This window comes from Oncorhynchus kisutch, linkage group LG6 (assembly GCF_002021735.2).
Source record: "Oncorhynchus kisutch isolate 150728-3 linkage group LG6, Okis_V2, whole genome shotgun sequence".
Taxonomy (NCBI): domain Eukaryota; kingdom Metazoa; phylum Chordata; class Actinopteri; order Salmoniformes; family Salmonidae; genus Oncorhynchus; species Oncorhynchus kisutch.
Window position 1 is genome coordinate 78,034,693 of NC_034179.2, and position 26,676 is coordinate 78,061,368.

Here is a 26,676-nt window from a genome sequence, read left to right on the forward strand (position 1 = left end):
TTGTGAATGTAAAAGGAATGCACTTATGCTTTTGCAAAGACAGTTTTTTTCCCCAACCAACAAACTCCATAAAGTTCATGTTTGAGATGAACCTGACTGAAATATGTCTGCTTATTTTCCATCATATCCTTCTATCTGTTGTGTATGGTTGGTACTGCACTCTTCAGGTGAGCACCTCACCACTGCCCTTCATGCCAGTGGGTTGAAACAGCAGGGGTTCCCAAACATTGGGAAATGTATGATTGGCTAATATGTGTGTGTGTTCTAAATGCAAAAACGTGTCCATGACTAATCCATATATTTTATATTAACAGAGAAAACCTGCCAAAAAGAAAATATGACTGTTTCAACATTCAACCATGAAAAACTGCTTGTTTTCATGAGAATAAAAGTTCAACCTGGAAACATGAACTTGATTGTTTTCATGAGAATAAAAGTTAAACCTGGAAACATCAACTTGATTGTTTTCATGAAAATAAAAGTTAAACCTGGAAACATTCATTTGTGAGTCAGCGTTTATATAGCCTACTATGCCCGTGTAAACTACTTTGATGATACAGGGACTAGAATCAAAGTGGGAGGGAATAGTCACACACTACGCATATGAATACACGCCTCTTTCGAGACGAAGTTCGAAGCGATGGGTAAGTGCGTGTGTACATGCCCGTAAAGGCTGCAAGAAGGAGGCAAGAAAAGGCGAGGGCAATGTTGAACATCGATGGAGCTCATGTAATTTGGTCAACAAGTATTAAGGGTTTCAGTAAGTGATGAAATGTTTGACGTTTACCGGCTGCACGGAGTCGATATGTGTTGATGTGCCATGGCTCCGCGATGGTTTCACCTCTGTGCGCTGGTGTTCTGTCCTCCTCACGGTATCCGGATGGGAAATCTCTGCAGAAAAGTGGCACACTGGCCTCGAAATTAATTCCAGAATTCTCCAACATCGGCAAAGTATTATAAAGATATGGATAAACACTGCAGAGTGAAGGATGAAGCCACGTCAAAGGCAGCAAAGCGCAAGGAAAACAAACAGAAACATGGACGGCTTTTTCGAAAGAAATCATTGAAGTCGGTGGGGAGTTTTGTAAATAAAATTATCAAAACTTTGGGCACTTTTACCCACTTTGGAGATGTTGCAGTTCAGGGAGCAGAGGATGACGATGGGGGGTTTCGTGACGGAACACCTTGTAACATCAGTTCCAACTCAGAAAATATCAAAGAGGATGTCCAGGTCGCCGGGGATGATTCTGTTAAAAATAATTCGATAGCTTCTTCCCGTTGCTCGGTGAAAGAGAGGGTTTTATGGTGCTATGGTGGCAAAATTCCAGGTGTTCTAGGCTTGAAAAATCATGGGAACACCTGTTTCATGAACGCGGTGGTCCAGTGCTTGAGCAACACTGACCTGCTCGCAGAGTATCTCGGGTTGGAGCGGTACAAATTGGATTTGAGTCGAAGGAGAATTAATGGGATTGTTAAAAGTGAAGACACGCAGCATGCCAGAGGTGAAGTCACGGAGCAGTTGGCATCACTTGTTAGGGCACTCTGGACTCTGGAATACATCCCTCAACTGTCAGTGGAATTCAAGGTAGGCTATAATTGGCTATAATTAAATCTAGTTGCTCTTATACCTGTTTACTAACAATATACTTACTATGTAATAAACTCAGGACAAGCTATTTTAAGTACCAGAGAGCCAGGGGTGAAGATAACTGCTTTATTTCCATTTGCTCCTGCCCCTGTATACCTTGACTGCACCTTGATTGAAACCGCAACATAAAACAACTATGCTGTCATTCCTAACATCATAAAAAACTATTTGTGTGACATTTGCCTAAAATATTGAGGGGATTTACAGAAAATGTTATCATATTGGTCAATAAGCATTTCACTGTTGGTCTACACCTGTTGTTTATGAAATATGTGACAAATAACATTTGATTTGATTTTATATTCCAAAAAATGCTGCCTGAAGCACTATCCATGACTTTGGAGCTCATAAGATTTATTAGCCTATAGGTAACCTGTTTATTTCTTTCGCCAGGTTTGATTACTTTATAAGTCAGTGCATCAGCTACTACGCTGAACTCCAGTTCAATAGCTACTACGCTGAACTCCAGTTCAATAGCTACTACGCTGAACTCCAGTTCAATAGCTACTACCCTGAACTCCAGTTCAATAGCTACTACGCTGAACTCCAGTTCAATAGCTACTACGCTGAACTCCAGTTCAATAGCTACTACCCTGAACTCCAGTTCAATAGCTACTACCCTGAACTCCAGTTCAGTAGCTACTACCCTGAACTCCAGTTCAATAGCTACTATGCTGAACTCCAGTTCAATAGCTACTACGCTGAACTCCAGTTCAATAGCTACTACGCTGAACTCCAGTTCAATAGCTACTACACTGAACTCCAGTTCAATAGCTACTACGCTGAACTCCAGTTCAATAGCTACTACGCTGAACTCCAGTTCAATATAGCTACTACGCTGAACTCCAGTTCAATATAGCTACTACGCTGAACTCCAGTTCAATAGCTACAACGCTGAACTCCAGTTCAATAGCTACAACGCTGAACTCCAGTTCAATAGCTACTACACTGAACTCCAGTTCAATAGCTACTACCCTGAACTCCAGTTCAATAGCTACTACGCTGAACTCCAGTTCAATAGCTACAACGCTGAACTCCAGTTCAATAGCTACTACGCTGAACTCCAGTTCAATAGCTACTACCCTGAACTCCAGTTCAATAGCTACTACCCTGAACTCCAGTTCAATAGCTACTACGCAGAACTCCAGTTCAATAGCTACTACGCAGAACTCCAGTTCAAATGCTACTACGCAGAACTCCAGTTCAATAGCTACTACCCTGAACTCGAGTTCATCTCTCCAGTGCTTTTATAGTCTGTGGGTTTACCCAGATGGCTTTTAGTTCACCACTTAGTAATGAGGTGGCTGGCTGGCACAGTGTGTCACTGGAGTCTGAGGGCATGGGATTACCAGGTGTCTGTCTGGAGTGCTGAGCTAGCACTAGTGTTCCATCAGACACTCACAGCACAGAAGAACCTTGAACATAAACAAAGGACTTACTATACTCTAAACAGACTTTTGAAAGCTGGTGTGTCATATTGAGTGTTTTCCAGGTATGGCGGCTTTGAACGCTGGGTTTTAATATTACAGTCGCTGAGATGATGAGCACCTGGCTGACTCACTACCATTTACAGTGTTTCTGAATTGGACACACTTCATTATGTTAGTTAGGCAACATTGCCATAGAGAAGACTGTTTATTGAGAGGAACACTCTCCATTAAAGGATCTGAGAGTGGATCTGAGAGTGTATATCTGAGAGTGGATCTGAGAGTGGATCTGAGTGTGGATCTGAGAGTGTGGGTCTGAGAGTGGATCTGAGAGTGTAGATCTGAGTGTGGATCTGAGAGTGGATCGGAGAGTGGATCTGATAGTGTGGATCTGATTTTGGATCTGAGAGTGGATCTGAGTGTGGATCTGAGTGTGGATCTGAGTGTGGATCTGAGTGTGGATCTGAGTGTGGATCTGAGAGTGGATCTGAGAGTGAATCGTCTTGTGGATCAGGAGGCGGTGACAGTATCAGTTTCCCCTCAGGCTTTCCCACCCTGCCCGGGCCTGTTGTGCTAAGCTCCCATACAGTTCAAGGCCAGATAAAGAGAAGATGATAAGGAGTAGGACAATACATTCACAATGGATTTATTCTTGGAAATGCTAATTGCTCTGTGAGGAGAAGAGGTGTAAGCGTAACTAGAGGCACACCTTCACCCTGCATTGTGCAAAGCCAGGGGCTCAATCACTTTGCCTCTAGCTCAGTGTAATGTACTGGAAGTATAGGAGTTCAAATAAAATCAAATGTATTTATAAAGCCCTTCTTACATCAGCTGATATCTCAAAGCGCTGTACAGAAACCCAGCCTAAAACCCCAAACAGCAAGCAATGCAGGTGTAGAAGCAAGGTGGCTAGGAAAAACTCCTTAGAAAGGCCAGAACCTAGGAAGAAACCTAGAGAGGAACCAGGCTATGAGGGGTGGCCAGTCCTCTTCTGGCTGTGCCGGGTGGAGATTATAACAGAACATGGCCAAGATGTTCAAATGTTCATAGATGACCAGCAGGGTCAAAGAATAATAATCACAGTAGTTGTCGAGGGTGCAACAAGTCAGCACCTCAGGAATAAATGTCAGTTGGCTTTTCATAGCCGATCATTCAAAGTATCTCTACCGCTCCTGCTGTCTCTAGAGAGCAGGTCTGGGACAGGTAGCACGTCCGGTGAACAGGTCAGGGTTCCATAGCCGCAGGCAGAACAGTTTAAACTGGAGCAGCAACACAGCCAGGTGGACTGAGGACAGCAAGGAGTCATCAGGCCAGGTAGTCCTGAGGCATGGTCCTAGGGCTCAGGTCCTCCGAGAGAGAGAGAGAAAGAAAGAGAGAAAGAAAGAGAGAGAGAGAGAATTAGAGAAAGCACTACTTAAATTCACACAGGACACCAGATAAGACAAGAGAAATACTCCAGATATAACAGACTGACCCTAGCCCCCCGACACATAAACTACTGCAGCATAAATACTGGAGGCTGAGACAGCTGGGGTCAGGAGTTAGAGAAGTTTTGTCTGGGTGGTGGTCAATGAGGGGCATATTGAGAGTACCCAACAACAATACCAGACTAAAATACCATCCAGAGATTGAATTACATTTATTGTGCAGTCAGTGCTGTACCTCCTGCCAGAGAGGTCTCAGAGTACCTCCTCTCCTCCAAAAAGTAATTATTTCTCACAATCTCACTCTTCTCTGGACACCCTGCCAACTCCTCTCCATCTATAGCCACTTCCTTCTTATCTTGTGGGACTCTCCTATCAGATTTTGAGAGGACAAAAATCTGAGCTGGCTTCATGTAGTCAAGATAGTTGAGATCTCAAGATAGCTGTAATGAAAAACACTCAATGCATGTGATGAGATCTTTTCTGTGTTTAAGTACACACAGGTGTGCATCTTGGCTGTGGCTCTGTGACCAGAAGGGTCATGAGTTCATGTCTGGCCGTCTAAAACGGTCTTTTATGTAATTCCACAGCTGTCTGCAGTAGAGGTCGACTGATTATGATTTTTCAACGCCGATACCGATTATTGGAGGACCAAAAAAATCCGATATCGATTAATCGGATGATTTCTTTACATTTATTTGTAATAATGACAATTACAACAATACTGAATGAGCACTTATTTTAACTTAATATAATACATCAATAAAATCAATTTAGCCTCAAATAAATAATGAAACATGTTCAATTTGGTTTAAATAATGCAAAAACAAAGTGTTGGAGAAGAAAGTAAAAGTGCAATATGTGCCATGTAAGAAAGCTAACGTTTAAGTTAACGTTTAAGTTCCTTGCTCAGAACATGAGAACATATGAAAGCTGGTGGATCCTTTTAACATGAGTCTTCAATATTCCCAGGTAAGAAGTTTTAGGTTGTAGTTATTATAGGAATTATAGGACTATTTCTCTCTATACCATGTGTATTTCATATACCTTTGACTATTGGATGTTCTTATAGGCACTTTAATATTGCCAGTGTAACAGAATAGGTTCCATCCCTCTCCTCGCCCCAACCTGGGCTCGAACCAGGAACACATCATTAACAGCCACCCTCGACGCAGCGTTACCATGCAGAGAAAGGGGAATAACTACTCCAAGTCTCAGAGCAGGTGACGTTTGAAACGCTATTAGCGTGCACCCCACTAACTAGCTAGCCATTTCACATCGGTTACACCAGCCTGATCTCGGGAGTTGATGGGCTTGAAGTCATTAACAGCGCAATGCTTGAAGCACAGCAAAGAGCTGCTGGCAAAACGCACGAAAGTGCTGTTTGAATGAATGCTTACGAGCCTGCTGGTGTCTACCACTGCTCAGTCAGACTCCTCTATCGAATCATAGACTTAGTTATAACATAATAACACACAGAAATACGAGCCTTAGGTCATTAATATGGTAGAATCCGGAAACTATCTGTCACGTTCTGACCTTAGTTCCTTTGTTATGTCTTTGTTTAGTATGGTCAGGGCGTGAGTTGTTTGGGTTGTCTATGTTCGTTTTTATATAATTTGGGATTTCTGTGTTCGGCCTAGTATGGTTCTCAATCAGAGGCAGCTGTCAATTGTTGTCCCTGATTGAGAATCATACTTAGGTAGCCTGGTTTCACTTTTGAGTTGTGGGTGTTTGTCTTCCGTGTCAGTGTTTGTTATCACTGTTTCGTTTATTCACGTTTATTGTTTTGTTCCAGTGTTCTGTTGTGTTTGATTAAACATTATGGACACTTACAACGCTACGCATTGATCCTCCGATCCTTCTCGCTACTCCTCATCAGAAGAGGAGGACGAGATCCGTTACACTATCATCTCGAAAACAAGACGTTTATTCTTTCAGTGAAATACGTAACCGTTCCGCATTTTATCTAACGGGTGGCATCCATAAATCTAAATATTCCTGTTAGATTGCACAACCTTCAATGTTATGTCATAATTAAGTAAAATTCTGGCAAATTAGGCGGCCCAAACTGTTGCATATACCCTGACTGCGTGCAATGAACGCAAGAGAAGTGACACAATTTCTCCTGGTTAATATTGCCTGCTAACCTGGATTTCTTTTAGCTAAATATGCAGGTTTAAAAATATATACTTCTGTGTATTGATTTTAAGAAAGGCATTGATGTTTATGGTTAGGTACACATTGGAGCAAGGAAAGTCCTTTTTTTGCGAATACACACCGCATCGATTATATGCAACGCAGGACACACTAGATAAACTAGTAATTTCCTCAACCATGTGTAGTTAACTAGTGATTATGATTGATTGATAGTTTTTTATAAGATAAGTTTAATGCTAGCTAGCAACTTACCTTGGCTTACTGCATTCGCGTAACAGGCAGGCTCCTCGTGGAGTGCAATGAGAGGCAGGTGGTTAGAATGTTGGACTAGTTAACTGTAAGGTTGCAAGATTGAATCCCTGAACTGACAAGGTCAAATCTGTCGTTCTGCTCCTGAACAAGGCAGTTAAACCACCGTTCCTAGGCCGTCATTGAAAATAAGAATGTGAGCCTCCCAGGTGGCGCAGTGGTTAAGGGTGCTGTACTGCAGCGCCAGCTGTGCTACCAGAGACTCTGGGTTCGTGCCCAGGCTCTGACGTAACCGGCTGTGACCGGGAGGTCTGTGGGGCGACGCACAATTGGCATAGCATCGTCCGGGTTAGGGAGGAATTGGCCGGTAGGGATATCCTTGTCTCATTGCACACCAGCGACTCCTTTGGTGGGCCGGGTGCAGTGCATGCTAACCAAGGTTGCCAGGTGCACGGTGTTTCCTCCAACACATTGATGCGGCTGGCTTCTGGCTTGGATAAGCAGTGAGGCTTGGGTTGTGTATCGGAGGACGCATGACTTGCCCGAGCCCGTACGGGAGTTGTAGTGATGAGACAACAATTGGATACCAAAAAAGGGGGTAAAATTCAACCACAAAATATATATATTTTTAAATAATAATGTGTTTTTAACTGACTAGTTAAATAAAGATTAAATAAAGGTGTAAAAAAAAAAATACTATAATAATAATTTGTCCAAATCGGTGTCCAAAAATATCGATTTCCGATTGTTATGAAAACTTGAAATTGGCCCTATTTAATCGGCCATTCCGATTAATCGGTCGACCTCTAGTCTGCAGGCACCATGAGATAATCAGATAGCTGTCAGGCCCCTGTCTGAGCCCTTAGGCCATGGGAGTATCAGACAAAACAACCAGCCATCTATAAACAAACAATTTAAATGGCCCACTTCGTAATTATCTCAGAGCAGAGTTCTCAAACAGTATTATCAGTCACTCCACATGCATCTGACAGAGTAAGAGGAGATAGAGTGAATAGCAAAGACAAGGAATAGCAAAGAAGGTGGATAAGTGTTTGCGTCACATCCCATAAAAAAATAAACAAACACAATTTTGGAGGAGAAAATGAAAGTGAATGTAAGTAAACTTTATGATGTAACACAATGTATTAGCAAAAGCAATTCGGTGGTTGCACACATTTGTGCTGTTCAGTTACAGGCTAATATTCACTAATATGCACCAAGTAAACTCTAATGTGAGAATGACTAACAGCTTATAAGCAGGCAAAATGTATTTTGAGTGAATTCAGAAGAGAGGTCCTTGGTTGAAACCTCTCTGGGATATGTGGGACGGTAGTGTCCCACCTCGCCAACAGCCAGTGAAATTGCAGGGCGCCAAATTCAAAACAACAGAAGTCCCATAACACCATTTTAAAGATAAACTTGTTGTAAATGCAGCCACAGTGTCCGATTTACGACGAAAGCACACCAAACAAATATTCTAGGTCAGTACCTAATCACAGAAAAACACAGCCATTTTTCCAGCCAAAGAGAGGAGTCACAAAAATCTGAAATAGAGATAAAATTAATCACTAACCTTTGATGATCTTCATCAGATGACACTTATAGGACTTCATGTTACATGTATGTTTTGTTCGATAAAGTTAATATTTATATCCAAAAACCTCAGATTACATTGGCGCGTTATGTTCAGTAGTTCCAAAACATCCGGTGATTTTGCAGCGAGCCACATCAATTTACAGAAATACTCATAATAAACATTGCTAAAAGATACAAGTGTTATGCATGGAATTTTAGATCCACTTCTCCTTAATGTAACCGCTGTGTGTAACGGTTTTCTTTTGGTGAAGTAAAGGAGGACCAAAATGTGGCGTGTAGATTGCGATCCATGTTTAATAAACTGAAGCAACACGAATCTAAATACAAACACTACAAAACAATAAACGTAACGAAAACCGAAACAGCCTAATACTGGTGCCAATAAACACAGAACAAGGACACTAAGGACAATCACCCACGAAACACTCAAAGAAAATGGCTGCCTAAATATGGTTCCCAATCAGAGACAACGATAAACACCTGCCTCTGATTGAGAACCACTTCAGACAGCCATAGACTTAACTAGAACACCCCACTAAGCTACAATCCCAATACCAACACACCACATACAAAAACCCATGCCACACCCTGGCCTGACCAAATAAATGAAGATAAACACAAAATACTTCGACCAGGGCGTGACACTGTGTCAGATTTCAAAAAAACTTTACGGAAAAAGCAAACCATGCAATAATCTGAGTACGGCGCTCAGACACAAAAACAAGCCATGCAGATACCCGCCGTGTTGTGGAGTCAACAGAAGTCAGAAATAGCATTATAAATATTCACCTACCTTTGATGATCTTCATCAAAATGCACTCACAGGAATCCCAGTTCCACAATAAATGTTTGTTTTGTTCGATAAAGTCCGTATTTTATGTCCAAATACCTCCTTTTTGTTTGCGTGTTTAGTACACAATCCAAACTCACAAGGCGTGGGCAAGTCCAGGCGAAAGTTCAGAAGGAAAGTCGTGTTACAGTTCGTAGAAACATGTCAAACGAAGTATAGAATCAATCTTTAGGATGTTTTGATCATAAGTCTTCAATAATCTTTCAACCGGAGAATTCCTTTGTCTTTAGAAATGCAATGGAACGCAGCTAACTCTCACGGGAGCGCACGAGACTGAGCTCATGGCACTCTGCAAGACTGTTGACATCTAGTGGAAGCCATAGGAAGTGCATATGACCCCATAGACACTGTATATTCGATAGGCAATGACTTGAAAAACTACTAACATCAGATTTCCCACTTCCTGGTTGGATTTTTTCTCAGGTTTTTGCCTGCCATATGAGTTCTGTTATACTCACAGACATCATTCAAACAGTTTTAGAAACTTCAGAGTGTGTTCTATCAAAATCGTATATGCATATTATATGCATATTCTAGCTTTTAGGCCTAAGTAGCAGGCAGTTTATTCTGGGCACCTTTTTATCCAAACTACTCAATACTGCCCCCCAGTCCCAAAGAAGTTAATTAGAAGCAAAAAGTTACCATTAAATGGTGATCTGTCCCAGTGTCCTCTCAGGCAGGTTGGTGGTGCAGACTGGAGAAAAATAAAACAAATAGGTAGCTACCACAGGATGACTGGCACTGAGCCACATTCCAGTAGCACCTTGCAGGACTGACGCTGTCGGGGGAAGGTTACTTAAATGTTGTATCAAAAATTAAGTACTGTGTCCGTGACTTTATATACATTCTTCCCCTTCATCATGTCCTAACTGTCACTGTCCTCTGATCTGAGGGCTTCATTTTACCTGCTCTGGGATCAGAATCAGATGTGTGTTTTAAAGAGTATCTGATCTGTTTGTCCTAGTGCATTCTCTGAATCCCTCCTGGTGGATTTCACTGTTTGCATAGAGGGGCCAGAGAAGGTTTGAAAACAGAAACTCAAAACAGTTCAACAGTACACTCAACAGCTAGTATATAGGTTTCAATAACATGGGAGAGGCCTAGGACAGGGGTCAGGGAGGGTAGGGAGGGAGTGATGAATGCTTCTTGAGCTGGAATTCAGTCCTCCCTCCCTCTCGACAGAGCAGATGGACGATCTGGTCATGATTGAAGGCTAAATCAGTTTAGACTTTTGACATGTTTGTGTGATGACTCTTCACTGTGACAGTGACTCTGGCTTCCAAGGATTTGTCAATATTTGAGGTCTCCATGTAGGCCTTTTAATGATTAGGCTATTTGATCTGGCAGAGCTTTTGATTTCAGGATATTAAATCTGAAGTTAAATGACTCAGTGAAGTCACAGGGAGATGACACTTGTTCTTGTTCTGTAAATCTTCTCTTCAGGCTTACACAGGGGTTTAATTGGGCCAGGTCCCGCCGAGTCCGACACCCGGCGCCTATGATTCAAATGAGACCCGGGACCTCTGATCCGTATTGGGGACATGTCCCTGTTCTGAAATTGGAGAATTTAGCATTTTTCAAACACCTAAAACAGCTTTTTGCTGCAATCTAGAACCATAGTAATTATGCTTAATTCTATGTCAAAACTGTTTATTTTTCTGCATATCTAAACATAGGTTACCTCTTGAGCTGTCTGTATCCTCCTGACAGTTTTTGTTAAGAAACTAAATATGCTTTTCTGCATCTCTGCAAAAATGTGGGTTAAAGATTGAAAGTAATGTGAGTCTTATTCAGGACATATAGTAATTGCTTGCTTTTCTAAAGGCATGCCAGCTAGCTACTCTAACTTGATTGATAGCCTGAAATTGTTTATTTTAGCTAGTTATGAGGTTGTGAGATTAGGAACTTATCTGGGCATAACATCGCTAGGTGGCTAGTAGTATTTAAAAATATATATATAATAATATTATATATAAATAAGACAAATCTGTGGGGGTACATGCACCTGTGCCCTCTATGGGCATGACACCTCTCCCTAATTTTGAATTATATAATGAAAAATGTCTTGTCCACATTTTCATTTTCCACAACCAAAAACATGAGTAAGCAACTGCAAAATCACACAACCCAATAGTAGAATAGTTTACCTATTAAATTGTTTAGCCTGTCACATTCTATGTGAGAAAGTAATATTCCTCTTGAGGAGCACTCAAATTGCGAGTGCTGCACAGGGAGAGACACATGGATGCCCAGTCATTGTACAACATTCAGTCGAGGGAAAACCCACATTTGAAAGCAGTTATGATGGCCACTGTAAATAGCGGAGGATCACGGAGCGTTCTAGTGTTACTACACTTATTTCTCAATCCCCAAAATGTGTTAAAATGCACTATTTTAGAACCATATTTTTTTATCAGCGCCATGGTTTATGCTCGTCAGAGCTCGCTAATGGCGTTGAAAGCATAAGATTGGGGCTAAATGTAACACAGGTCAGGTGTAACATGATCCTTGGCTAGTGGAATTTTTGAGGGGGGCATTCAAGTCATCAATATGTTCCTAACTGGCAACAAGATAGCCTAATGTTTAGATCTAAGAGTTAGCATCAGGTGGGCTACATCAGATGACAATGCTTATTGCTAAATAACACACCTGCCTGGTAATATGGACCGATATGTTATTGGGCTCATTTCCGGAGTGGGAAAATCTATTTTAGAATTTTCATTTATTTTGGAATAGAATGTCCTTTTAAAAAGAGTTACCTCACAGTTACCCCCCCCCAAACAAAATTTTAAAAATAAATAATTACATTCTAGGTCTTTCCGTGACCTGTAGTATGTGCTTTTGTCAGTATATATTGTTTAGGCTAGTATATTATATCACCCCCCCACTCCACGGGCACTCCCCAAACTAGGGGTCCCATACAGTATATGTCACATTATTTTTCCAGCAGAGTTTTCCAGTACCAGCACCCACTATTATCATGATCATGCTTCATTTGCTTGATGATGACACTGCAGAGAAAGAGGCAGTGCATACCAACATTCAGAGGTCATCTAATGTAGTCATCTAATGTAAAAAGCCCTAGCAGTGGTCCTATTTATATGACTGGTGGGACTGGTCCATATTAATTGTCAGTTAGAGTCAGGTACCTCATAAACCAGAGCATTAATCATACACACATATTACACAGTCCAGAGTTATGCGTAATTAGGTCAAAATGGCTATTGTGGACACCACAGAGAGAACTATACCTTATCTACAGTATTATTTATATGACGCAATTACCACATTCAGAGACACTGATGAAGATAACTATAATTACCATGGGAGATTTGCCACTGGAACAGCAGCTTGTAATTGTAGCATTATGTGTCCACAGAGAGCTTATTTCTGGAAACCGCCTTGGAGAGTTAATTTAAAGTATGTCAAGAGTTAAAATCTTTATTGTCTGTACACTGCCATCAGACTTACTTAGGCTATGTAGAACACAACAAAACGAGTTGTACAACATCGATAAAGGTCTTTCATCTTGCTACCTCAATTGTGCATTGCCTTCCATGCTATATATTTACAGTAGGGTAAAGCAGTACAATGAGAAAAACTATTACATGAAGGCTATCTTGTTTCCCTAAACTGTGCTGCCAGTCTCCAAGAGGCCATTATGTCATGCTGTTCATTCTTGACACAAAAGGGACAGACTTGCTGCTGGCACAGGGACAACCAGACAATTGATTTGTCTGTACAGTCTGAGTTATGGCCCTGTGATCGTGATGTTTTATTTTTGTTGTCCACATTTTGTGTAATTGTGTGTAAGGACCTGAACAGTGTGATACTTCTCACCTGACTTTGTCTCTGACTAAAAATAGACACTGTAGGAAGAGGCACACTTTCAGACAGCATTCGGAGACTACTCTCTTCTACTCCTACTTTTGCTTTGACACATCCCAATAATCACTTTGCTCTCTGTTTATGAATGTGTGTTCACTTTGTACAATGTTCCGCTGAGCAACTACTTTGAAGATAGGTAGAGAAAGCAGTACCTCCCCCACACAGTGTGTTATTATACAGGTTGTACCAATGATAGCGAGACCTACTGTACTGTATGATAGAGTCATACAGTATGCCTGTTAGATACCAGGGATTATTAGGCAGTGATCACAGGCTGCTGTTCTCTCCATAATCTCTCATTACTGCTGAGGCTCCTTCAGGCTGCCAGCTGCGGTTCAGCCGGTTAATTCCAGAGTAATTGAGTCGTGTGCCACTCAGTCTTAAACCACAGATTTCAATTTACATTGTGTTCCATGTGGGCTTAAGTATTCCTCAACCTACTTTTTTTTTGTGGCAGAGTGATATCTACAGACGTATTTCATTTGATGTTTCTTTCTTAAATGTCAAAAGAACGGTCTTTATATCTGTCAGTTAAGTTTGGATAACACTAGTACTATAGTTGTGTGTGTGTGTGTGGTGTTGAGACAAATGTTTCTGAATAACTGAATATGAGTCAGCAAACTCATTATGGGGTTCAGTGGGAGGCATCCAAGTTCAGCTCTGATTGGGCTCAGCAGCATTTGAGGTTTTTCTGCCCTGGACCTGAAATAGCTTTGTCTCAGACAGTGGATGAAGAGGGAAGCGTGAAGAGCATTAGGGAGAATGTGCAATTCAAGAATCCCTCTGTTCTGCGTTCTGTGGAGACGGACATAGGGCTTGAAGCAATGATTGACCCGCTGTGGGTCCACTGTGGGGGCTGTGCTACAGGAATTAGGCCTACAGCTGAGCTTCCTGAAGAAGGGATCCTGTGTGCAGCCACAGGTGGACCAACAGACACATGAGACATATCATAAATCAAATCAAATTGTATTTGTCACATGCGCCGAATACAACACGTGTAGACCTTACTGTGAAATGCTTACTTACAAGCCCTTAACCAACAATGCAGTTTTTAGTTTTTTTTTAAGTAAAAAATAAATAAACGAGGCTATAAACAGGGTACCGGTACAGAGTCAATGTGTGGGGGTACAGGTTAGTCGAGGTAATTGAGGTAATATGTACATGTAGGTAATGGTGAAATGACTATGCATAAATAATAAACGGCAAGTAGCAGCAGCGTAAATACAAAATAAAAAAGGGGGGAGGGTCAATGCAAGTAGTCCAGGTAGCCATTCAATTAACTGTTCAGCAGCCTTATGGCTTTGGGATAGCAGCTGTTATGGAGTCTTTTGGATCTAGACTTGTCGCTTCGGTACCGCTTGCCATGCAGTACCAGAGAGAACAGTCTATGACTAGGGTGACTGGAGTCTTTAAAACATTTATGGGCCTTCCTCTGACACAACCCTGGTATAGAGGTCCTGGATGGTAGGAAGCTTGGCCCCAGTGATGTACTGGGCCGTACGCACTACCCTCCACAGCGCCTTGCGGTCGAAGGCGGAGCAGTTGCCATACTGGGTGATGATGCAACCAGCCAGGATGCGCTCGATGGTACAGCTGTAGAATCCATGCCAAATATTTTCAGTTTCCTGAATGGGAATAAACTTGAAGCTCTCGACTTGCTCCACTACAGCCCAATCGATGTGAATGGGGGAGTGCTCAAACCTCCTTTTCCTGTAGTCCACAATTATCTCCTTTGTCTTGATCACGTTGAGGGAGAGGTTGTTGTCTTGGCACCACACGGCCAGGTCTCTGACCTCCTCCCTACAGGCTGTCTCATCGTTGTCTGTGTTCAGGCCTACCACCGTTGTGACGTTTGCAAGCTTAATGATGTTGTTGGAGTCGTGCTTGAATGCGCAGTCATGGATGAACAGGGAGTACAGGAGGGGAGTAAGCACACAATCTCGAGAGACTAGATCAGCATGGCAGATATGTTGTTGCCTACCTTTACCACCTGGGGGCGGCCCGTCAGGAAGTCCAGGATCCAGTTGCAGAGGGAGGTGTTTAGTCTCCGGGTCCTTAGCTTAGTGATGAGCTCTGAGGGCACTATGGTGTGAAGACATGAACAAAATGCATCAGTGATTCGTATTTTCCTGAAAAATGTATACCTACCTATAAGCCTATACCTACCTGGCAGAATGATATCATGATTATTTGCATCAATCCAGTGGCGATTTGTTTAGCAAACTCTGCAATCACGTGTCCTCCAAAAACACAGCTAACCAAACAGTGTTGCTGTGCAATAAATAAAAGGGGATCTTATGTAAATGTAATATATTTTTCCCAGACCTCAAAAGTGGTCTCCTGATGTGGTTTAAGCATTGGTGTGGACCTAAAACATAAAATGTTGTTGTTTTTCTATCAACAAAAATATATTTTGAGAGTGAAAACTTGAAAAAACTGGGGGAAAAACAGAAACCTGGAAAAACCAAACTGAGAAAACGGAATTTGAGAAAAAAAAGAAATAGAATTTGGCAAAAAATGTCATTGATTATATAGGGTCCTACACACCTCAGTTGGTGTGTAGGATATTGCACTGTTTGTTTCATGTTTCTATGGAAGCGGGAATGGCAGTAAACAAACCAATAGCTTTTGGTAATGCAATTTGGGTATTCCTGTCACATCTCAAATCCTAACAAGCTGTCAGATTTGGATCTGAATTATCCCACTGCTGTTTTAGTTTTCCACTCTTATGCAAAATGTTCGGATTATCCGGACAGCAGAAGGTTATTCATGCATTTAGGCAAGTCTTTACTTCAAAAGCACATTGTGTGGTTATAGTACATTCATCTTGAATTACATCAATGTAACCATTTTAAAACAACAGTCAGCTAATCTGTTTTCTCTGTCCATTGAAGACGCACTAATTCACCAATGTTTACAATACAGTTTTACATGGACTCCTTCATTGACCATGTGACTCTCCTTTCCCTCTCTAGAGTATAGTATCCAAGTATGGATCCCAATTCCGAGGAAACTCACAACATGACGCCCTGGAGTTCCTGCTTTGGCTTCTGGACCGAGTTCATGAAGATGTCAACTTGTCCTCCTGCAGCAACAACAATAACAAGACCAAAGCCCCAGGGAAGGTAAGAGTGCCTTCTCCATCCACTGTCACACAGTCACATTGAACTGTACTGAACTCAAAGTGTAGGCTTGAGCTACAAGTCTCAACAGTGCCTTGCACTCCTCACACACAAGAGCAAGAACTACTGTCTGAAATATCTATTGCTGTACAGAAAATGATATTTTCATTTACTTACAGAACCTTGGTTTCACAAAAGAACGTCGGTTTCTCCAGGCATTTGCAACAGCATCTTTATGTTCTTTGCAGCTCTAAGTTTGTACAATTTAAATTCAGCTCTCAATTATTGATGTACTTATCTACCCTTGGATCTATACTAAATGTGCTAACACAGCATTAATCGACTTTAATTTATGTACTCTGTGATTCTGAAAGATTCTGAACAGATGTGAGAGGAAGAGCAGCATTGCATAGAAGTGACATATTTCCTTCTCTCCTGTGCTCTAAATGGCATATGATTCAACAGATAATTCTGATAACCCGTTTCCATAGTTCTGTCTGTCTGTGAACATGCCCTGTGTGCTGCAGCCGTCTAGCTGATGCCACAAGTGAAACTGCTGCTTTCACAGGAGACCTGCAACTTTGTTCTATAATGTCTTCTGTGCCGCCTGAGGAGTAGAATCAAAGCTGTGTAATTTGCTGTTTGATACTTTCTCTGTGCATGGCTCCTCCTGAAGGTATGCCTGTGGGCACAGTGGAGCCTGACACCCCCTGGATAGGCCTTTGATCAGTTCCACTGTGCCCATTAGCAGGGAGTTTCATGCATTATTAAAAAAATATTTCTGCTTTTGAAATACACCCCCTCTTTAGCAGTGCTATCAGGGTGATAACCAATGGAATGATTCATACCAAGTGCCAAATTCACGGTTGGTGAGTCATCACAAATAAATCTAAATGATATCAGTGTCCCTTCTCCCACAGACCTTACTCCACTGATTTATTCTGTTGTATCATCACTATTCTGGTGGAGGGGAATTTCACAGAACAATACATCACTGTATTTGGGATTCAACATGTCTTTATCAAATTGGTATGCGAACACACGGAAAACAATCCGTTCCACTTTTTTGTGTGTTAAGTAACCGAAGTGAGATGCATGGTTTCAGGGAGGGTAAATGGTGTTCCGGACCAGTACAGCTTGGCTACTGCTTAGGCCTGCTGGCTCTTGTTTTGGATAAAACACAGCTTGGTCTTTGTTGCATCAATTGAATTTGACACTCTGCATACTTGAATTAATTAATAGATCAAAGTAAGAGGTGGTCTCAAGCCGTGGTCTGTTGAAGTGAATCCCACTGACACTAACCATGTAGGGACCTACTGAACCAAAGGCTATGGTTAAGACTAGAAACTAGACTGTGTGTAGGCTAAGACAGAGGTTTTGAGATTCAATTGCCAGTGTGAACTCAGCTTTGTAGTCTTGTATGATTTTCTTACTTGATCTATCTTCTAACAGGTTAGCAGGTTAGTGTGTTTGCATATGGGTGGGTGTGTTCTTGAGTTTATGGGTGTATGCATGTGTGTAGGCTAAGTGATGCTCTGTGAGTTGTGTGTGTGACAGTGAGTTTTTGTATGGGCCTCAGTTCATTGAGCCATTCAATTTAGTTGTTTTCTGTGAGCAATGAGCATTCGGTCCCCTCATATGCACTTTCCCCCTTTCTCTCCATCTACCCCCCCCCCCCCCCCCCCCCTTTACCCCCCCCCCCCCTCTCTCTCTTTCTTTCTCTCTATATTTCTGTTGACACCCCCCTCTTAGTTTATCTGGCCATATACAGTACTATGCAGTGTCTATCCAATACTCGAACAAAGCTTCAATCTGTGTCTGAGATGAGTTGTCCTTCAGTGCAGGGCCAGAGGGCACAGGAGGTGATCTGGACTATGTCTCTGTCTCTCTGTATCAGGCCACAGAGAACATCAGAGGAGGCTGGGACAGGAGGACTGCTGATAAGGCCTGTCATTATAAGTCTGGGACAAGTCAAGGAAAAAGTTGTCACACTTTGTTAACGGTGTGAGGGACAAAAACCTGCTGTTTTTGACAGTGTCCCGGATAGTGTGAGGGACAAAAACCTGCTGTTTTTGACAGTGTGCCGGACAGTGTGAGGGACAAAAACCTGCTGTTATGACAGTGTGCCGCTCCGCTTCATCATTGCTTTTACACACTTTTACTTTAGTTTAGGCAAGACAAACTGGTAATATCAATTTGGTTAGGCTATCTTCCCACACCACACCTCCAATGGTTCACCTTTCTGTGTGAAGGAGACCCATTTGAACTTTTGAACTTGTTATTGTGTTCTCTGTCTGAGGGACTTCCTCCCAGCTATATGGCCCATTAAGCCCAGCTTCCATTGGCACTTTGAAGTCAACCCAGGTTGGGCTGGTCTTGGTCAGCTAGCTCAAATTGCATTTCCACTGCCTCCAGAAATGAGAAATGATGTCATGTTGCTAGGTAGTCAATATGTGGCTGCAGATGGCTTCGCTGATATTGCTAGCTAGCTATCTAGCAAGATGTTGAATAATTGAATTCACCCTCTCCATGCTGAAACTAACGTTACCCTGTACTCCTGCCAGTGCCTGTCAGACTCAGAGTTTCTCTGTCCAGTGTTTGTGTTCTTTTGCCATCTTTTTATTGGCCAGTCTGAGATATGGCTTTTTCTTTGCAACCCTGCCTAGAAGACCAGCATCCCGGAGTCACCTCTTCACTGTTGACGTTGAGACTGGACAGAGGAACTCTGCCTAGAAGACCAGCATCCCGGAGTCACCTCTTCACTGTTGACATTGAGACTGGACAGAGGAACTCTGCCTAGAAGACCAGCATCCCGGAGTCACCTCTTCACTGTTGACGTTGAGACTGGACAGAGGAACTCTGCCTAGAAGACCAGCATCCCGGAGTCACCTCTTCACTGTTGACATTGAGACTGGACAGAGGAACTCTGCCTAGAAGACCAGCATCCCGGAGTCACCTCTTCACTGTTGACGTTGAGACTGGACAGAGGAACTCTGCCTAGAAGACCAGCATCCCGGAGTCACCTCTTCACTGTTGACGTTGAGACTGGACAGAGGAACTCTGCCTAGAAGGCCAGCATCCCGGAGTCACCTCTTCACTGTTGACGTTGAGACTGGACAGAGGAACTCTGCCTAGAAGACCAGCATCCCGGAGTCACCTCTTCACTGTTGACGTTGAGACTGGACAGAGGAACTCTGCCTAGAAGACCAGCATCCCGGAGTCACCTCTTCACTGTTGACGTTGAGACTGGACAGAGGAACCCTGCCTAGAAGACCAGCATCCTGGAGTCACCTCTTCACTGTTGACGTTGAGACTGGACAGAGGAACTCTGCCTAGAAGGCCAGCATCCCGGAGTCACCTCTTCACTATGGACGTTGAGACTGGACAGAGGAACTCTGCCTAGAATGCCAGCATCCCGGAGTCACCTCTTCACTGTTGACGTTGAGACTGGACAGAGGAACCCTGCCTAGAAGACCAGCATCCCGGAGTCACCTCTTCACTGTTGATGTTGAGACTGGACAGAGGAACTCTGCCTAGAAGACCAGCATCCCGGAGTCACCTCTTCACTGTTGACGTTGAGACTGGACAGAGGAACTCTGCCTAGAAGACCAGCATCCCGGAGTCACCTCTTCACTGTTGACGTTGAGACTGGACAGAGGAACTCTGCCTAGAAGGCCAGCATCCCGGAGTCACCTCTTCACTATGGATGTTGAGACAGTTGAGGACTTGTGAGGCGTCTGTTTCTCAAACTAGACACTCTAATGTACTTGTCCTCTTGCTCATTTGTGCACCGGGGCATCCCACTCCTCTTTCTATTCTGGTTAAAGCCAGTTTACACTGTTCTGTGAAGGGAGTAGTACACAGTGTTGTATGAGATCTTCAGTTTTTTGGCAATGTCTCGCATGGAATTGCCTTAATTTCTCAGAACAAGAATAGACTGACGAGTTTCAGAAAAAAGTTATTTGTTTCTGGCCATTTTGAGCCTGTTATCTAACCCACAAAAGCTGATGCCCAAGAAACTCTTTACAGTTGTACAAACCTATGATAGAGTTGTAATAATACAGTGTTTTTATTGTTATTAACTCATTCTAGAGATTTTATAAAGTATTGGATTTCAAGTAAAAAATATGTTGCATTTGGAGACATATTTCAAAAAAAAATTTCGTTACCAGAGAGAATGAAGAAATTAACGACTAATTCAGTAGTTTTGTTCTCATTTGAATAATAACACATCTCATTGTAAATACCTGGGTTTTGTCATGGCTTCAGTGTGCATTCTGCTCTGGCTGTTGAGTAAAGACAATCCCTTCCAGAGGTCCATCGCTTGTCTCTATGTTGGCTTTATACTGACAGGAATAGGAATCATGCTTCCTATTGACCTCAATTAGATCTGTGGAAGTCATTATTAACCTGCCCTGGAAATCACATTAGCATGTCCTCATTAATGACAAAGCTATTAATAATGACAGTCTGCTGAGTCATTTAGCCTGAAATACATGACTGACTAATTGATGGACAGACAGCTGCATCTCAATTTGTACTAAGCTAATGCTTCATGTTCTCTAATGATATGGGGCGGTAAGGGTAGCCTAGTGGTTAGAGCGTTGGACTAGTAACCGGAAGGTTGCAAGTTCAAATCCCCGAGCTGACAAGGTACAAATCTGTCGTTCTGCCCCTGAACAGGTAGTTGAAAATAAGAATTTGTTCTTAACTGACCTGCCTAGTTAAATAAAGGTAATATAAAAAATAAAATGGTAACATGTGGACTAACATATAGTGGGAGTTCAGCAGGTGTCAGGGTTGTGCTTGTAGTGAGGTTCTCAGAACCTCTCTCCTGACTGAATTAAGTATTCTTCTTGAAAACTTGTTTTGAGGTAGAGAAAGCCCTCCTACAATCTTGTAATTATGTTTTCAAAAGAATACTGTCTAACAGAATAAACTCTATATCAATAAATGACATGCACACACAGACCACACAGTCTAGCACTGTGTGGTCTCTGTCCAGAGCAGAACATCTCTTATGACAGTCATCTCTTATGTTTAGCCAGAACCTCTCCCAGCCGCCTATGAATGGAATGAGCACCGGCGTTGTCATGGATTTCATTTTCTTATCAGTATGGAAACATGTGGCCTGATAGACTAGAGCCAAGGAAATAATCCCAGGGCTCATACAGTACCCTACCTACTAAAGGGATTTATCCTGCTATTCTCACTGTGTGCCCCCCCCCCCTTCTCCTCAAAGTCTGCTACTTACCGTACTCACTCTTCCCTTTATTGGTCTTTTTAGAGCCCTCTAAGAATTTACAGTAGTATCAGCTAGCCACCCACAAAGGAGCTCTCCTCAGGGGAGAAGGCTTTTATTGGCTCTTTCAGGTGACAGACTCCATGAAGAGAGGTCTTCTTATTTTAGCACTGCTCAGACATCTATCACATCTAACTGTGTTTATCCTTCTCACATCACAAAAAGTCAAACCCTTGTTGACGTCTGGGAGAAGGGTCTTGAAAGAGGGAGTTCGGAGGAGTTTAAGGGTTTGTTGTGTTGTGTTTGTTGCTGTGCTGTGGCAGGCTGCAGCTCTGCCACCCTACCGGAGCTATTGCTGTGCCAGTGGAGTAAGCCCGGGTCACAGGGAGGATGGAGGGAGTGAGGCAACTGGTTTATAAGTCCTCTCATGTCACCACCGAGCCCAGGGAGGGAGCTCTGCTAACCCAGGGGCTGAAATCATTGTTTTTCAGCACGCGTTCAGTTACCATAAGCAGCACAGGAGACCCAGATGAACAGTGGGAGTTCCCCCACCCCTGAGCTTCCAAGCTCAAGTCAGTGGATCCCAAACATTCATTCTGACCCCCCTTCCATCATTGGGGAACATGTCTCGCCTTCCCTCTATGTGCACAAGTACTGTCCATGACACAAACTTTACACCCCCCCCTCTTGTTGGCAGAGAGAACATGTTGCAGTTTTAAAGCTAATTTCCTGCAATTTAACACGTTTTGCCATGTCTTACGTGTGTTCATGTTATATCTGAGTGACTCAAACATTACAACAAAATCAACAGGCTAAAAAACCTAGCTAAAAAAACATTCGCTGACATGCGCTGGTTGATCTGGACATTTCTGACAAGTTATAAATAGCTCTCTAAGGTCTGCAATGACTGACATGACAAGAGGAAAACTGCTGATACACTATGCACTACACACAATTTCAAAATTGCACCATATGCATTCTACTGTTACTATTATCAAGAGTAAGTTGTAAGCTCGACTGAGTTCCTTAAAAAGAATACGCACACACACACACACACACATACACACAAACACACATACACACACACACGTACTGTAGTCACACCATGGAACTGGCATTCAGTTTGTTGACCGTTTATCACTTAGGAAACAGTGCTGGTGTGAGGCTCTCTCTCTGTATCATGAATGCTGCCCTTTGTAAGCCGGTGGAAGAAAGAGACGCTTGTTGAGCACTGCTACTGAAGCGAGGGAGAGGTGAGACAGGGTTGTGTTGGGCTCTGTACAACAGTGTGGCTGTGGGTGGGGAAGCCTTAACGGGTAGTGACAGACTGACAGATAAGCAAACCTCCATTCAAGGACAGCAATGTTGCAGAGTCAGTACAGTACAGCAACTGTTGTCATGTTTGATGATATTTCAATTATTTGTATCTGATTTACACGTGTTTACTTATCCAGAACAAGGAGCAGATTGGGTACAGTAAGGACTTTTGCTCTCAGTGAACCCTCAGCCCTCCTACAGAGATGGAACATGAATAAGGGACTGTGATTGTAATGCAGTCAGTGCTGTCACAGCAAACACACAGGCAGTAAAAAAAAGCTTTTGAGAGATTTGAGCTGGCCCGAGCTATTCACTTTAGGGAATGGGATATTCACCAGAGGGTCTTGGGAATCTACTGTCTCTGTGCCCATAGAGAAGCACAGGGGAGGTGTGTGAGTAGATAAAAGAGGAACAGTGTTCAGGGTTCAATCTTGGGTCAAAGAGGATTATCAGTGGTACTCATGATGCAAGCCAGGAAAAGAGATAGCACTGAAGGCGAGCTACCAGAGACATTCAACAACAGAAGGTCACTACACAGGACATTCCCATGCAGGGTCAAATGACTCATGTCCTGCACTGGTTCCTCAGCCATGCTGAGCACAATCATCACAACGATCAGTATCAAGGTTACCAAGGTCAGAAACACTATCCTCAGAACCTTTTAAGGCATCATCCTCTCTTCTCTTCCCTGTCTCCTCATAAAGATTTGCTGTGATTTACAGAGAGTGCACTAACTAAGCCAACCACCAATACCTAACCACAACAACATCACTTACAGTAGCACCGACCGTCACAACGTGCCATGTGTGGTTGCTGTTTTCCAGTCAGAGAGGGCAGGGTGCAGACCTATTGTGCCTGTGTGGTTGCTGTTTTTCAGTCAGAGAGGGCAGGGTGCAGACCTATTGTGCCTGTGTGGTTGCTGTTTTCCAGTCAGAGAGGGCAGGGTGCAGGCCTATTGTGCCTGTGTGGTTGCTGTTTTCCAGTCAGAGAGGGCAGGGTGCAGACCTATTGTGCCTGTGAGTGTTTCCTCTCCCCAACTTTGATTTTGTCTGCTCTGTAGAACAGAATGGCTTCCTGTGACTCGGAGCCACCCAGCTGGAAAAGCAGCTTAGAAGAAAGGGTCCCAATGTGACCGCTCTGTGCTTGTGTACTCCTTTGACCTCTAACCCAGATTAGTGTTGATTGGACAATACATACTGGGCTCATGTTCTGTATCGTCATCCCCACAGAGCAAGAGAAAGTGTGTGTGTGTGTGTGTGTGGTGTGTGTGTGTGTGTGTGTGTGTGTGTGTGTGTGTGTGTGTGTGTGTGTGTGTGTGTGAGATTTTGTGCATGTGTGTGTGAATTATTGTTGACTTCTCGTGGAGGTTTAATTTGAGAGCGTCCCTCCCTTTGCCAGCACTGTTCTTGAAAAATGACCTTTTTTAATTTATCTGCAGTCTGCCGGGGTTGCTTTCACTGGCACAGACACAATTAAGCTGCCTCAGACACCCCAATGTATCACTCAAGGTTTAAGGAGCGGTTAAGGACATTTCTATATACTGCACTGCACTGTCGCTGAGCCACCACTTCTGTGTGGAATGCCTTTTCCAAGTCTACCTGTAAAAGGGCTCATAATTATACAGGCTAGTTGGCAGCAGATTTTCATGACCGTTTGACTTCATTTCACTTTATTTGGATGTCTTTGATAAGTTCTTTTGAATGGGGTAACATGTTTTGTAAACCATTTATAACACCTTATACGCTCGCTGTAAACATTCTTTACAGTTTTGGCTCTTGATAGACATACTGTACATGTTTCTGTAAGTATATTCCAAAGGCATTACACAGAGGTGGTCTATATAAATAGTTACTAGCCTTTCTTGACTTTTGCTCCTGTCATTACATCCCCATCTGTGGGTGTTGTCTCCTGCCTGTCACCACAGTGTGTCAGCAGCACAGTAATAAACCCCATCAGCTCAGGAGACCGACCTCCCTGTCTTTATATGAATTCATTTCCTCCTCTGCCTCCTCCTCAGCCTCCTCCTCTGCCTCCTCCTCTGCCTCCGCTGATGCCTCCTAAAAACCAATCGGCTTATGAGTCATTAATGATTAATTTCACAAAGTCATATTCATCCACCCAAAAAAGTGTTAGGAGCATTTTTCTTGAATAGTACCTCTAAGTATTTTCTTGGCTCGCAAAGGCACTTCCAAAAAGTGCTGTGTTTCCTCCCTCTTTTTGTTCCAGACTTGATGGTATTTCCATATAAAACAAGCAGTGGAGCGGCAGGGCAGATCCACTCAGCATCGTTGGAGGATGATTCTCTCCACTGGGCTGTAATGTTTTACTGTCATTATACTTTTTACTGTGGAGGTCCAGTGAGTCTGCTCTATAGAATGATATCTAATGTAGGTTACCAATGACTGTAGCATTGTGGAGATGACCTCATACACTATGTAAGAGAATGTTACAAGGATGCCAATAATTGTGCTCCACCAGTGGGTTTTTACCATGGTTGAAAATCTGTCAAATGCTCTCAGAGAGTAACCCACTCGGTATGACTGACATGAGGTCAGAGAGACCAGGACTGAGTCACATCATCATCCCCTGCTGACCTCTAGCTACTGCCTGGCTATTATTTCCACTAAAAGGAAAGGAAGTCGACCTCAGTGCAGACCTGCTGGTAGGTGTCTGAAAATCCCTCTCAAATGAGGAAAGTTGGCATGCTAGCAAGGATTCTGGGAAGGAGTTGGTTGGCTAGGGTTGGTTGGCTAGGGTTGGTTGGCTAGGGTTGGTTGGCTAGGGTGAGTTGATGCATTATAACTAATCATGTGTTATATCGTCATTCACCTCAAACCACTGTGCCTGAACCCACTCTGCTGATATCTCATATACTATTGTAGAATCATTGTCAGAGGTCTCGCTACCACTTTAGCTACCCTCCTGTCACTAGCTGTATTCTCCAACGGAGGAACTATACAGAGAAGTGTCCGTGCAATGAGGGCTTCTACACTCCTTCTACACTCCTCTCCTCATATTATTACCCCCTCCAGGACTATGTCCCTCTGTCTCTCAAACCGCTAATAATTTTATCCTTTCCTTATTCCCTTTCACAGAGTCCTCTGCTGTCTCATTCTCAATCCCCTTCTGTGGATTTCTGACCTCCAGACTTTGGGATTTAACTAGTAGCCCACCCATCTGACTGGCTTAGTGAAACGGACAAACGAATGGTGTGTCTGGAGCATACAGCTAGAGCAGATTATGATCTGTTGAAGAGCCATAGCCCCTTAATGCTGATTCACTTATATCAAGGATGTCTACATCCTTGGTTATAGCTTCATGGAAGTGCTTGAATGTGAGATCTCCATTTTACATTATTATATGTCAGTCTTTCCTGAACATTGAGTTGATATGCTTTTCCATTGATATTGCGTGCATTTAGTAATACAAGTTGAGGCTTTTGTTCAACTTAAAAAAGAACAACAACAATTGCAAAAAAAAGCTAAATGTATGACTCCATAGAAGATTATAGATATAGTACATTGTATGTAGCCAGGTTCCGCACTTCTTTATTAAATAAATAGTTTACCCAATTTTATGTTATCCAACTGGTAGTTACGATCTTCTCTCATCGCTGCAACTCCCCTATGGTCTCGGGAGAGGTGAAGGTCATGCATCCTCCGAAACACGACCCTGCCAAAACGCAGAGACCCAGGATCCGCAGTTCTGAGAATGACATATCAAAAGACTCAAGGCAAACAATTGAACTTAACT

At 42.8% G+C, this 26,676-nt stretch overlaps 1 protein-coding gene across 1 annotated transcript in view; it reads left to right on the forward strand.

The window, feature by feature from the left end:
* The first annotated feature begins 618 nt into the window (after positions 1-618).
* Positions 619-26,676, forward strand: part of LOC109892003 (ubiquitin carboxyl-terminal hydrolase 43-like) — a 90,394-nt gene continuing 64,336 nt past the window's right edge. Inside the window, exons 1-2 of the mRNA XM_031827741.1 lie at positions 619-1,585; positions 16,218-16,367. Coding sequence (XP_031683601.1) covers positions 965-1,585; positions 16,218-16,367 — 771 coding nt within the window. The 5' untranslated portion in view covers positions 619-964. The remainder of the gene's footprint in view (positions 1,586-16,217; positions 16,368-26,676) is intronic.